The sequence below is a fragment of the Oncorhynchus clarkii genome, chromosome 4, assembly GCF_045791955.1.
Source record: "Oncorhynchus clarkii lewisi isolate Uvic-CL-2024 chromosome 4, UVic_Ocla_1.0, whole genome shotgun sequence".
In the NCBI taxonomy this organism is placed as follows: Eukaryota; Metazoa; Chordata; class Actinopteri; order Salmoniformes; family Salmonidae; genus Oncorhynchus; species Oncorhynchus clarkii.
Window position 1 is genome coordinate 14,971,391 of NC_092150.1, and position 15,437 is coordinate 14,986,827.

The 15,437-nt window shown below is 41.2% G+C and overlaps 1 protein-coding gene across 1 annotated transcript; it reads left to right on the forward strand.

The window, feature by feature from the left end:
- The first annotated feature begins 282 nt into the window (after positions 1–282).
- On the forward strand, positions 283–8,423 carry LOC139406491 (arg8-vasotocin receptor-like). Its single transcript, XM_071149139.1, has 2 exons — positions 283–1,346; positions 7,630–8,423. Exons 1-2 carry the CDS (start codon positions 398–400, stop codon positions 7,890–7,892), a joined length of 1,212 nt encoding a protein of 403 aa, XP_071005240.1. The 5' UTR covers positions 283–397; the 3' UTR covers positions 7,893–8,423.
- The last annotated feature ends 7,014 nt before the right edge of the window (positions 8,424–15,437 follow it).

The window sequence follows — 15,437 nt, forward strand, 5'->3', positions numbered from 1 at the left end:
TGTTTGATTTGTTTGTTTGTTTGTTTGTGTAATTACAGTTCCAATGCGCTAATGTTTTGTCACACATACACAAAACATACATTTTCAAAGATGGACTTCAAACTATTATGTTAAGAGGAGGAGGGCATGCGGTTTGGTGATGTGGGGGGGTTGTGTCCAGTTTTGCGCAACATGACTGGCTGCATGCCATAGGATACACAAGTGGGTATGGCTACAACAGCACAAGGCGTGGTGGCCGAAATTTGATTCGCGCTTAAAAGGCCCAGCAGCTCAGAAACCAAGAAGAGTCCTTTCCCTTTAGAGTCAGGTAGCTCCATATTTGGCATACGGAGATTCACACAACTCTGCCCCTCTGGAACTGTAACTAGGGCCAAAGCGCGCACAGAGGGTTTGTGCAATGCACACTCCCGTCCATGGGCTCCTCTTCAACGGAGTCAACCAGTCTCTGGTTTTCAGTCCTACGAATGATCCGATCATGGGGAACCTTGGCAATGGCACCGTCCTCCCGAACGGGAGCGATCCTTTTGGAAGAAACGAAGAGGTCGCCAAAATAGAGATAGCGGTCCTCAGCATCACCTTTGTGGTGGCTGTGATTGGGAACGTCAGTGTCTTGCTGGCCATGTTCAACACTAAGAAAAAGAAGTCGAGAATGCACCTCTTCATCCGGCACCTCAGCATAGCTGACCTGGTGGTCGCTTTCTTCCAGGTCCTGCCGCAGCTCTGCTGGAAGATCACCTTTCGCTTCTACGGGCCAGATGTCCTGTGCAGGATAGTGAAGCACCTCCAGGTGATGGGCATGTTCGCCTCCACCTACATGATGGTGATGATGACCGTGGACCGTTACATCGCCATCTGCCACCCTCTGAAAACCCTTCAGCAGCCCACCCAGCGGTCCTATATTATGATCATCAGCACCTGGATGTGTAGTCTGGTCCTCAGCATACCGCAGTACTTTATCTTCTCTCTGAGTGAGATCAAGAACGGTTCGGTTGTCTACGACTGTTGGGGCCACTTCATAGAACCGTGGGGCGTAAAGGCGTACATCACTTGGATAACCGTCAGTATATTCGTAATCCCAGTGTTCATTCTGATGATATGCTACGGGTTCATCTGCCACAGCATATGGAAGAACATAAAGTATAAAACCAGAAACACACACGCGGGTGTTGCGTCTAAAAACGGTCTGATCGGAATTAACTCTGTTAGCAACGTTACTACTATATCCAGAGCGAAGTTGAGAACTGTCAAAATGACTTTTGTGATTGTCCTGGTTTACATAATATGCTGGTCACCTTTTTTTATCGTGCAGATGTGGTCGGTGTGGGATGAGAATTTCGCATGGGACGGTAAGTGACTTCTCTGTATTGTGAAAAGTATTGCGCACACAAAGGATTGCGCACACAAATCAAAAGGTGAACCTTGGTATACAATTAATAACATGAGCTATCTTCACTCAATTATGTTTATCTCCCTCTACTAATAAACTAATGTTAAAGCCACAGTCTATATAGGGGATTACGCAAAGTGTTTGGTGATGTATATCCATTCTGTGCCCCCCAAAATATTGTTTTTACTAAGTAACTGTGATGAATATCCACATACGTGGAATATGTATACTGTTGAAGCAGAATATAAATGTATCCATATTGTAATGAAACAACAAGGAGCAGGTCTCGAACCCTCATCCTTCGAGCCCAAGGCGCGCTATCGACTCTGCCACATAAGCATGCTCGTGCGGCACGGTCAATTTCCGCGCAGGGTCGCTACAAAACTCCCTCCTTTCAAAGAGCGAGTCCTCGCGCTAGTTTGCGGCTCTACGTTTTACAGGAACGCGCTCACCGGCCAAGCACACGCACTTTCGTGTATGCAAGGTCCGATCACTTCTGACACCGATGTAATGAAACAGCAGGAAGCAGGACTCGCACCCTCGACCTTCTAGCCCGACGTCCGGCGCGCTATCGACTGTGCCGCAAAAGCATGCTCGTGCAGCAAAGTCGATTTCCGCGCTTATAAACCCAGGATCGTTACACTATGTATCATGGTAAAAAAAAATATCATACTCAATTCGTGCAAATATTTACAAAAAGTAATCGTGCGTTTTTGTGAGTTTTTGGTTGGCTTAATTCGCGTGAAAATACATATATTGTTGTGCGACTTCATTCATAGGAAAATACATTTTATGGGGGCAAACTTCGGAACAATCTTTTGAACGTTATTAGCGCAATGCATGATGGGCAGTGGTGTTCTACACTGCCTTGTTTTGCGTCTCACATTTATTTATATAAAAACAAATGTTTTAACAACACAATATTTGTAATCAGACAGGTTGTCACCAAAGTAATTGTAATATATTAGTAGCACTACGTTTTTTTTTAAAATGAATGCTAATACTGTTTTCTATGCTTGTTTTCGCTTAATACTTTGGGGTACTGGTGCACTTGTAGTCACAAACGCTCTTTTTCGTGTAGACAACAGTAGGCCTACACGAGTTCGTGGACTCTACATTACATTTTCCTCATAATGCATTTAATACAGGGCTCCACTTTTTCGTGTACATTACACCATTTCTTTCATAATGCATTTTCAACAAGGCTATATCCAATTTTATTGGAGAAAAAAAAAACATGTTTTTTTTTGTGGGATAGACGGGGGTATTTGATTGGGGAATGGGGATACATTTGTATGATGGGAAACTATAATACACACCATAATGCACACACACACAAACACTTACATACACACTCACTTTGTTTATACTCGTGTTATAAACAACTCTTGAAATTTGTATGAATAATTTTTAATAAAATATTTGTATCTACTTGTCATATTCATTATCTTTAACTGGTTACATGTTTGTAGTTTGCATGTTTCAGTAATGATTAACATGGTTAAATTATCGTAAATCTCTGCTTGATTTAGCTGTTGGTATATTTGACATTTTCATACATGTTCTTTATTTCCAATTAAGAAAGCAATAATTAATCAACACACTACTGTAAATAATGACCTAATAATCCCCAGTTTACAATTGGCTCATTCATCCCCCCCTCTCCCCTGTAACTATTCCCCAGGTTGTTGCTGTAAATGAGAACGTGTTCTCAGTCAACTTACCTGGTAAAATAATGGAAAAATAAAAAATGGAAATTGCTATCTGTAAATAAACGGTGAGAAATGCTCAGTCTGAAGCCATTCAGCTATGGGTTTCACACCCCTATAATAATGATACAAGTTATATCACCTTAGAAATAGTTCATTTACAACCTCTGGGGCATAACATGTTGGGCAAAGGGGTATAGGAGAGTCTGACATATAACCCCTAACTTGACTTCAGTCTTCGCCAATTAGAACCAAGAGAGGCCTAGCTTCGTTCTTCATGACTGGGAAAGGCTTTGATTCTAGCCCGTAGAGAATTCTGCATCCATCTCATTAGATCAGAACAGGATAGATCAACAGTGATTCAACTGGTTTGCATCCCCCAAAAAAGGCTAGCTGTGTTTTGCTGCATAACACACATTATTTGTCTACGCATATGGTGTGGATCATTGTCAGGTTTTTAGATATATAAGCTTCAGTAACAAAATAATACCATGGTTGTAATAACACTTTAAACAGTTTGTTTGTCATTTTTTAAATATTTTGTATTTAACCTTTATTTAACTAGGCAAGACAGTTAAAAACACATTCTTATTTACAATGACGGCCTACGAAAAGGCAAAAGACCTCTTGCGGGTACGGGTTCTGGAATTAAAAATAAAAATAAATTAAATAGAAATATAGGACAAAACACACATCACGGCAAGAGAGACAACACAACACTACATGAAGAGAGACCTAAGACAACAACATAGCAAGGTAGCAACACATGACACAGCATGGTTGCAACACAACATGACAACAACATGGTAGCAACACAACATGGCAGCAGCACAGGGTACAAACATTATTGGGCACAGACAACTGCACAAAGGGCAAGAAGGTAGAGACAACAATACATCACGCAAAGCAGACACAACTGTAAGTAAGTGCATCCATGATTGAGTCTTTGAATGAAGAGATTGAGATAAAACTGTCCAGTTTGAGTGTTTGGTGCAACTCTTTCCAGTCGCTAGCTGCAGCGAACTGAAAAGACGACCGACCCAGTGATGTGTGTGCTTTGGGGACCAGAATGTGATTGGCAGAACAGGTGTTGTATCTGGATGATGAGGGCTGCAGTAGATATCTCATATAGGGGGGAGTGAGGCCTAAGAGGGTTTTAGAAATAAGCATCAACCCGTGGGTCTTGCGACTGGTATACAGAGATGACCAGGTTACGGAAGAGCATAGAGTGCAGTGATGTGTCCTATAAGGAGCATTGGTGGCAAATCTGATGGCCAATGGTAAAGAACATCTAGCCAATCGAGAGCACCCTTACCTGCCGATCTATAAATTACATCTCCTTAATCTAGCATTGGTAGGATGGTCATCTGAATCAGGGTTAGTTTGGCAGCTGGGGTGAAAGAGGAGCAATTATGATAGAGGAAACCACGTCTAGATTTAACTTCAGCCTGCAGCTTTGATATATGCTGAGAGAAGGACAGTGTACCATCTAGCCATAATCCCAAGTACTTGTATGAGGTAACTACCTCAAGCTCTAAACCCTCAGAGGTAGTAATCACACCTGTTGGGAGAGGGGCGTTCTTCTTACCAAACCACATTACCTTTTGTTTTGGAGCTGTTCAGAACAAGGTTAACAGCAGAGAAAGCTTGTTAGACATTTAAGAAAACTTTGTTGTAGAGCGTTTAAAACAAAATCCGGGGAGTGGCCAGTTAAATATAAGACTGTATCATCTGCATATAAATGGATGAGAGAGCTTCCTCCTGCCTGAGCTATGTCGTTGATGTAAATTGAGAAGAGCGTGGGGCCTAGGATCAAGCCTTGGGGTACACCCTTGGTGACAGGCAGTGGCCGAGACAGCAGATGTTCTGACTATATATACTGCACTCTTTGAGAGACGTAGTTAGCAAACCAGGCCAAAGACCCGTCAGAGACACCAATACTCCTTAGCCGGCTCACAAGAATGGAATGGTTTACAGTATCAAAAGCTTTGGCCAAGTCAATAAAAATAGCAGCACAACATTGCTTAAAATCAAGGGCAATGGTGACATCATTGAGGACCTTTAATGACACATCCATAACCTGAGCGGAAAACAGAGAGAATACTATAGACATCAAGATTATTGACAAGTTTTTCCAACACTTTTGATGAACAAGGCAAAATAGAAATAGGCCTATAACAGTTAGGATCAGCTTGATTTCCCCCTTTAAATAAAGGATGAACTGTGGCTGCCTTCCAATCAATGGGAACCTCCCCAGAGAGGAGAGACAGGTTAAAAAGGTCAGAGTTAGGCTTGGCAATTTTAGGGGCAGAAACCTAAAAGAAGAAAGGATCTAAACCATCTGACCGAGATGTTTTTTGGGGGTCAAGTTTTAAGGACCTCCTTTAGCACCTCAGACTCAGTGACCACCTGCAGGGAGAAACTTTGTAGTGGGCAGGGGAAAAAGAGGGAGGAGCATCGGGGCTAGTCGCATTAGAAGGGGTGGGAGATAAGGAAATGTTGGATGGGCAAGGGGGCATGGCTGAGTCAAATAGGAATCCTGACTTAATAAGTGGTGATTAAAGAGCTCAGCCATGTGCTTCTTGTCAGTAACAACCACATCATCAACTTTAAGGGACATGGGTAACTGAAAGGAGGGTTTATTCACCAGGTCTTTAACCGTTTTCCAGAACTTCTTGGGGTTAGACCTACAGAGAGAGAACTGCTCCTTAAAGTAACTAACTTACTTCTAATTGCACTTACTTCTAATTTGCCTGAATGAGAGCCAGTCAGCCTGAGTATGGGTGTGCCGAGCCTTTCGCCAAATGTAATTCTTGAGGTGGAGTAACTCTGCAAGAATTCTAACTTTCTTTATGGGGGCGTGTTTGATAACAATATCATTGAAAATATTAAAAAAGAAGGTCCAAGTGTCTTTGACAGAGGGAATCAAGCTGATTCTGTACCAATTTACAGAGGCCAGGTCATGAAGGAAGTTTTTAAGCAAGCATCTATGACAAGTCAAAACTAATGACTCAGTTTCACTGAGCAGCCATTACGAACACAGGCTGTAAAACAGTGATCACTAAAGTCATTACAGAAAACACCAGATTGATACCCATCAGGATTATTTCAATGTAACGCTTGATCACACCTGTAGTGACTACTTCCATCTGTCATGCCCATTGTTGCTCATCCATTGTTCTCTAGATATATCAATGTAATTACACCCAACACAATGTTGAAAAACAGAATGCTTCCCACCACTCGATCACTAACTAGACATTATCTGGACATGATCCCAACACTTCCACCAATACAGTGGAAGAAAGTGAAAGCTGCAACAGGGAGTCTAACCGGGCTCAAATGTGGCAAAGTGAGCTCTAACGGCCATTGCCATGAAAGCTTAGTATTCCTTTGGGCAGAGGCAGTAGGCCTATAATGCTGGCATATGCCCTGTTAAAATAGCCTAAGTATATAACATGATTGACACGACCGTAATAATCATCATGAAACGCCCTTGGAAGTGTCATAAGTGTAAGCCAACATAATTCATTATTTTACATTAACCTGTTTAACTGCATTGATATGTTTTAATTGATCATAGTCCAGATTTATTATAGTGGCAAATACCATGCAGTTGCACCAGGGGAATTTAAAACAAACAGATTTTTTTTCCCCAGGTCTTCTCTTTCCCCACATTTATTGGTGAATTAATTTCCCATCTTGAAAATGTATCCCCATTCCCCAATCACATACCTTCATCAATACTAAAAACAATAAAACAAATAAAGATTTTTACTCTAATCTGTCAACCATCATATAATCTGACATGGCACCAGTATCCCCAAATTATTGTTGCGAAAACGAGCATAGAAAACAGCATTGGCATTAATAAAAAATAAGTATACTATACTATTATAAGTGTTTCGGTGACAACCTGGTTGATTACAAATATTTTGTTGTTAACACGTTTTTTTTATATAAATAAACAAATGTGGGACGCAAAAATGCAGTGTAGAACACCATTGACCAAAATGCATTGCTCCAATAACTTTCAAAAGATTGTTCCGATGTTTGCCCCCCGAAAATGTATTTTCCTATATATGAAGTCGCAAACAAATGTGTGTTTTCACACGAATTAGGCCACACAAACATTTACGAAATCTGCTGAAATACTTGTTGTACATATTTGCACAAACTGAGTGTGAGATCGTGTTGATATAATTGTGCATAATCCTTTTTTTGAGCACCAGGCACACTGCACAATTCCGTTACGAAATTTAAACACAGAATACTCGAAATAATAATAACATCGTTTAAGTGGAAATGTAGCTAAATAGGCATAACATGTATGGTGTCCTGACATCATAGGCAACATCGTTTTAATCCTGTACCATAACGTGCACTATATGGAGATGTCAGGTGTTTAAATATAGATCAGCATGTAAGCGATTGTGTTTAGTGATTGTGATTTCACGGCACCGTTGATTTATACCACAGCTGTTGGACAAATTAGTTATTTTTGGTAATTTCCTTTTTTCCGTTTCCTTCCAGAATCTGATAACACCGCTGTCACACTGTCCGCGCTCCTCGCGAGTCTAAACAGCTGCTGTAACCCGTGGATATACATGATCTTCAGCGGGCATCTTCTGCACGACTTTACTCTCTGTTTCCCGTGCTGTAATAAATTACGCTACAAGTTCAAGAAAGAGGACTCGGACAGCAGTCTCCGGAGAAATACGGTATTGACTAAAATGACCAACCGAAGCCCAACGTGCAGTTCAGGCACTTGGAAAGACAGTGACAACTCCCCCTAGTTCTCCATTCAATCTAGTCAAACAGAGACCTAACACAACGTGTTAAACGCACAAACACAAGCTAGTGGTTATTTATTGATTGACTCTTATTGACTTGACAATTCTAAGACTTTCAAGGTACCACTTTAAAACGGGTGGGATACTGACACTGATTGATTGATGTGTCCCTAAAATAGATGAGCATTACACAGTTGTTTTGGGATATATTGTCTGGATTGTCTGTCAGAAAAACATCTCAAGAATGAAGTCTTGAGAAGTCAGAGTGATAAACCAAAATCACAAAGTGATAAACTATTTCCTCTGGTAAAACATGTTATAAATTGAAGATTATATTTTATGTGCCATATAGTCTACAGGCCAGTGTTTCAACAGGTTCCAAACCTGATTCTCTGGAGTCTAAGACAGTTTATAATGGGTGAAATACATCAGATCTGAATTTGAAAATGTAAAGTAGAAAAGAAACTGATCATCTGAACTATCTAAATACCAACAGCTATATCAGTTGAGTAAAAAAATAAAAATAATAATAAATTCTAAAACATTCCACACTCCCAGGGTCCTCTTTCCAATGCACTAATGATTTTCTGGTCTAGGAATTTCTACAGCAAAGCCTAGACTAATTCAGATGAGGACAGATCTCAGTGACTAAGGACCCTGGATTAGATCACAGATTGCCGTCTGTGTTGGCCATATTTCCCCAGTGAGCCACTCTCTGTGTGAATTAAAAAACAAATTGGGCCTGGATGGTTTACAAAGCAACAGAGATGTCTGCCTGCCTGTTGGATTTCTACACAGACACACCAGGCCAGGGGCGCAACTTTGTTTTTAGAAGTGTGTGTGTGTGGGGGAGGGGATTTTGTTTATTTAATCCAGTGGGATAAACACTCAAATCCTACCCGACTGATCGGAGGCGTCCGCATGGTCCTAAAGCACACGAGCCTCATTTTGTATCACATTCCAATTATACAACTGGGGGGGACAAAAATGCAATTTCAGAATGTGGAGGGGGGGGGCATGTCTCCCTGTCCGTCCGCAGTGAAATTTGCACCCCTGCCCCAGGCAATGTTCCCTCTAAACGGTGGAGAAATATCAGACCACGGAGAGGAGCGCGAGATTGAACTTAACCTAACTTTCTAGAGCAGTGGTCACCAACGGATCAATCGCAATCAACTGATCGATCTCCAAGGCTATAAATATTTCTCTAAAAAACAACAATGATGTTCCCTTTTTGGGTTATTATTTTTGCATTTCGGGCTGTTGGCAGTAGGTGCACCCGATTCAGCTACCCTGTGCAAACTGTTGCCATTTTGAACCATTTCATGTGTCTGAAGGTAAAAACTCTGCCTTCCCAGTGTGCACAGAGAGCAAATCAAGAGCAAATACAAACCTACTACTGGCCAATCGGATGTTTATCATGTCTGCAGTGTCATAGCTACAGTAACATAGCTACAGCAAAATTGATACTGTGAGATTTTGAAACATTTAAAACCATGACTAGAGAGAGACTGTCAACGAATACAGCAAATAACTGCTGTTTTTATGATTGAGTTCATGTTTAAGTTCTTACTCAGCACTGTAAACACTTTGTATTCAACAGTTTTATAAGACATAAAATGCGCTTTCTTCCTATTTCCACCCAGCGCTACAACAAGCACTGAAGCAATAATGAATGAGAAGGAAAGTGTATCTATAGGCTTGCGTTGTTGTTATTATTAGTGGCTTGGGTCTTTTTTAATATTGAAGAATAGTTCCCTTTCTTTGTTCATAGGAGTAACAACATTAATTTGTGCATGAGGCAGAAATAAAGTTTCAGCAACACTGTGTCAGTAAAGGAAAGGGAGAATGGAGGGATGTTGAGAGGCGGACCCTCAGCCTGCTGCTCTCTCCCACCGCTGAGAGTGTAACATTTTGTTACGTTACAGCTTTATTCCAAAAATTGATTAAATTAAATATTTTCCTCATCAATACGCCATAATGACAAAGCAAAAACAGTTATATAGAATAAAAAACAGAAATACCTTATTTACATAAGTATTCCTTTGCTATGAGACTCGAAAATGAGCTCAGGTGCATCCTGTTTCCATTGATCATCCTTTAGATGTTTCTACAACTTGATTGGAGTCCACCTGTGGTAAATTCAATTGATTGGACATCATTTGGAAAGGTACACACTTGTCTATATAAGGTCCCACAGTTTACAACGCATGTCAGAGTAAAAACCAAGCCAATGAGGTAGAAGGAATTGTCCATGGAGCTCTGAGACAGGATTGTGTTGAGGCATAGATCTCAAGACACAGATCCCAAAGGACACAGTGGCCTCCATCATTCTTAAATTAAATAAGTTTGGAACCACCAAGCCTCTTTCTAGAGCTGGCCACCCGGCCAAACTGAGCAATCGGGGGAGAAGGGCCTTGGTCATGGAGGTGACCCAGAACCAGATGGTCACTCTGACAGAGCTCCAGAGTTCCTCTGTGGAGATGGGAGAACCTTCCAGAAGGACAACCATCTCTGAAGCACTCCACCAATCAACAAGATTCTCTGGTCTAATGAAACAAAGATTGAAATCTTTGGCCTTAATTGTCTGGATGAAACCTGCCACCATCCCTATGGTGAAGCATGGTGGTGGAAGCATCATGTTGTGGGGATATTTTTCAGTGGCAGGGACTGGGAGACTAGTCAGGATCAAGGGAAAGATGAAGGGAGCAAAGTACAGAGAGATCCTTGAAGAAAACCTGCTCCAGAGTGCTCAGGACCTCAGACTGGGGCGAAGGTTCACCTTCCAACAGGACAATGACCCTAAGCACACAGCCAAGACAACGCAGGAGTGGCTTCAAGACATGTCTCTGAATGTCCTTGAGTGGCCCAGCCAAATCTCTGGAGAGACTTGAAAATAGCTGTGCAGCAATGCTCCCCATCCAACCTGACAGAGCTGAGAGGATCTGCAGAGAAGAATGGGAGAAACTCCTCAAATACAGGTGGGCCAAGCTTGTGGCGTCATACCCAAGAAGACTTGAGGCTGTAGTGACTGCCAGAGGTGCTTCAACAAAGTACTGAGTAAAGGGTCTGAATACTTATGTTAATGTGACATTTATTTTTTAAATGTTTTATACATTTACAAAAATTTCTACAAACCTGTTTTTGCTTTGTCATTATGGGGTATTGTGTGTAGATTGATGAGGGGGAAAAAAAACATTTAATCGAATTTAAAATAAGGCTGTAAGGTAATAAATTATGGAAAAAGTCAAGGGGTCTGAATACTTTCCAAATGCACTGTATATACTGTGTCACAGTTCCTATCACAGCCTCCACAGCATAGCAACATTTGAAAAAATACACATTCTACAGCAAGGCTACGTGGGGAATAAACTCACACATAAACACTTCCTGACTTCCTGCCTGGGGAAATCATATGTGCTGTGTTTTGAAAATAGCACGCATACTAAAAAAAAATATATATCACCAGGCTACACATTTTGCTGTACATACATTCATGCCTATGTATTCTATAGGATGTGACTGACAATACAAGCTTATTTTTTTCAATGATTTCATTGTGCCAAACAAAAGTGTATCAAAAGAAAATACTGATGTAAAATAAAGTATAGGTAAAATAAAGTATAGGTTTTCCAATGTATATATTTGTATAGAACACCCATGTTGAAGATATCTATATGAATAATTTATGCAAAGTTGTGTAATGTGACTTTATATCTATTTCCCCTTGCTTGCACACATTGTAAAGACAATACATATCGCAGAAAATATAAAGAAAATATGCTATACAAAATAAAAACTTTACATTGTAATGCCTCTGTCTCTTTTTGAAATCAGTAGCAAAGGAGCCACTACTGGTAAGAAGACCACTGTGATGTGTCTGAAATGGCACCCCATTCCCTATATAGTGCACTGCTTTTTACCAGAGCCTACAGGGCTCAAAAGTAAGTAAAAGTAGTGCCCTATATAGGGAACAGGATGCCAATTTCAGATGCACACTTGGAAATGTGGTAACTGCTGCAGGAGCTACACTCAGCCTGGGAGGAGGGGCTGTTCAAGGTTTCTGACATCAATTCTCTGTGAGAAGCAGCATAGCATCTCTCTCTCCCTCCCATAGCCCTGACTGGCCATGTATGACCTCCTCCTAATGCATTCCAGACAGACCAAGCCAGGGGTCATTATCAACCACACCTGGGTTCTAATAGGATTCAGGTGGGCAGAGTTGGCATTCTAGAGACTATTTCTTTTGGACTGCAGAGTGAAGGAAAAGCAGCCAACAAGTGCTCAGCTAATGTGGGAACTACTTCAAGACTGTTGGAAAAGCCTTCCAGGTGAAGCTGGTTGAGAGAATGCTAAGAGTGTGCAAAGCTGTCATCAAGGCAAATAGTGTCTGGTTTGAAGAAAATATATTTTGATTTGTTTAACACTTTTTTGGTTACTACATGATTCCATGTGTTATTTCATAGTTTTGATGTCTTCACTATTTTCCCACAATGTAGAAAATAGTCAAAAATAAAGAAAAACCCTTGAATGAATAGGTGTGTCTAAACTTTTGACTAGTACTGTACATTGTACATATATTTGATAATCTATCCGGAACAGTTATTCATTTTACCATTGGTTTATAAAACATAAAAAGAAAAAAGAAATACAATTACAATTTAGTATAATTAAGTCCTTCCTTCTCTCTCTTCCAAACCAAATCCACCCCTCTCCACCACCCCTTCCCTGTTCTCCCCCCTTTGTCCCACCCAACTCACACTCTCCCACCCACACACACACCCATAGAACAATTATTGACAATTATTGACTTACATGCTATTTATCCTCTTTTGTATTGTCCTTTCAGTGTCCATGTATCTCATTGGCATCTACTAATTATATGGTTACTTTCTAGAGAAAAACAGTTACTTGGGGACAATAGAGTCTAAATTGTATTGGGGGATGGGGAAGGAATATTATATCAATATACGGTAAGCTTGTCTTGGGCATCACTGTATGTGGCCTAGTGTGCTTATAATTTTGTTCTGCTTCTGCCACTCCTGGGGGCACTGGTCTCTCTTTCAACTGGAAAGGTTTCCTGCAGCCTGTTCATGGCTTCGTCAGTGCTTGTGAACTCCATTCTCTGGGTTCCCTTCCATACCCATAGTACTGCTGGGAATCAGAGATGAGACTTAATCCCTTTTTCCTCAAGTGACTGTCTGATCGGAATTAATTGCTGGCGTTTCTTCCTCAGTCTACCAGTAGGTCCTGGATGAATTGAATGGACTGGTCCTGGATCTTAATCTCCTTTCCCCCCTGTACCCTCAGAATGTTGTCCCTGGTCTGATATTTCCACAGCTAAAACATTACCATGCAAGGGTATTTGGCATTCTTCTGCTTCACGGCGATCCGATTGGCATCGCTCCAGATCCTCCGGCGACACCTTCACGTCAAGCTCCTCCGATATCAGCTTGATCACATAGCTGGAAAGTTCCCCTTTTTCCTCATCCTCCAGTAAGGACAATGTTCTCATGCTATTTTGTATCAATCTGTTTTCGAGCTGATCCAGTTCATCTTCTAAAGTTTGCACTTAGGTTTCCAGAAGGTCAGTTTTGGTGTCTTGTTCGTCCATGTACCGGCCCTGTATATGCATATCTGATCCGATAGACTCCACTTTCCCCACGAGCAAATCAACCTTAACAGACTGTAACAGTTTGTTTTGGTGAACATTGAGAGCATTTTAACTATGTGTCCTGCATATCCTCCAGCTGTTTGCTGCTCTCATTTGCATCACTGAGTTGTTCTTCGTCTTTTCCTCTAAGGGAAGCCATGGCGTGTTGAGCTCGGATCTCAGCGTCGCTCCACTCACAGATTGGTTCACTGTTGTGAATAACTGGCTGCTCACTCTCTTCTGGTTACTTGGTGTAATATTGATCTATCGATTTTAAAGGCTTAATTTAAATTGATATTGTCTGGTTTCTTCATATAAACACAGTGTTGTTACAAAACGGAGCTACCTTCCACCTCTAGACTATTTAATTGGTTCTGTTGGTCCAGATAAGCTCAATCAAGCACAGATAAAGTACTTTGAAATATGTCAAATACTACTTGAACCCAGGTCTGATACCAAGACCAACCAAGCCAGATAGCCTGGTATCGTGGGTGGGGTAGGGGACATCCTTATACTAGTGTGATTTTGTGAAATGGGCATGAACAAGCTGAGGCCCAGCCAGCGAGATATTATCAGATAGTGTTGTCAACCCCAACCAGACTGAGTGCACAGGGTTTCCGTGACAAGGAGTCCTGAAGGATAGAGATGGAATATGGAGGTGTCTCCGATTCCCAACCTGGCAATCTCTCTGCATCTCATTGGCCACGCCAATGAACAGGCCAAGTCTCCAACCCCTTGAAAGGGTAGTGATGCCAAATCATCTCATGCTAGTGGTCAGAGGTTACCAATCAGACAGCGGTGTCTCTGCCTAACAATGTTTATACCATGTTGTGCTACTATCATATTGTGTTGCTGCCATACTGTGTTGTTTTGTCTCACTTTATGCAGTGTTGTGGTGAGTCTCTTGTTGTGATGTGTTTTGTTCTACATTTTTAATCCCAGCCCCCACAGGAGGCCTTTTGCCTCTTGGTAGGCTATTATTGTAAATAAGAATTTGTTCTTAATTGACTCACCTTATTCAATAAATGTTACATTCAAAATATGTAAACTTTAAGAGCAGAGAGTTAGCAGCCAGGGACTGTGGGCTTTGACAGATATTGGAATACATCATGGAAACGAAGATAAGTCCAATTTCTAGGTCATCTGACAAGTCGGTTGGGATTATCCATAGAAATCACACGCAGGGATTGAGAAAGAATCACACTCAATGAATGTAGACATGTAGCGATGAATTTGGAAATAGTGTAAGAAAGACTGAAAAGTAATGTATTGAGAAAGAAAATTGTACTGTACACACTCCAAGTGGTACAGTAGAAAAACAGTGTTCATTCAGTACACCAACTACCATTATTTTGAAATCATCATATTGGCTCTGATATTAGGTTTCTGTGAGTGTGAATGATATTAAGTTTTATAACAATAATTACATACAATACTGTTACGCACACACCTCTTGGAGGGAACGCAACACCCTGCTACACTCAACTCCCTGTGGAGTGAAAAGGTATGCGAGGGTAAGGATGACAGAGGCAGAGAATATTACCATTTACTGGGAATTTATTTCCTTAACATGGTAATGTGGGGAAAAGTGGCTGGACAGAACCAAACCAAAAAAAGTAAAAGTTAGAGTCCACTCTCCTACCTACCTGCCTACCCACCCATTACCACCTGGCACGCTAACCTAAATACAGGGGGTGGTCTTCCCAGGTCTTACCTCCTGTGCATAGACAGAGTACATACTACAGGTATATGTATTCCCACACGCCTCTTGCCTAAGCACTCCCAATGTTCCTCCCACTCCCCCCCCTGGGAACAAATGAAACAGAATAATACAAACTTAAAGTTAACTATTTCAATAATCACAAACACTAAGTCCTATTGGCACACACATACCTCAG

Excerpts from the sequence above, each read along its gene's own strand:
- LOC139406491 (XM_071149139.1), top strand. The coding sequence starts at position 398 with ATGCACACTCCCGTCCATGGGCTCCTCTTCAACGGAGTCAACCAGTCT. Across the intron at positions 1,347-7,629 it reads TGAGAATTTCGCATGGGACG|AATCTGATAACACCGCTGTC; the intron begins GTAAGTGACTTC and ends GTTTCCTTCCAG.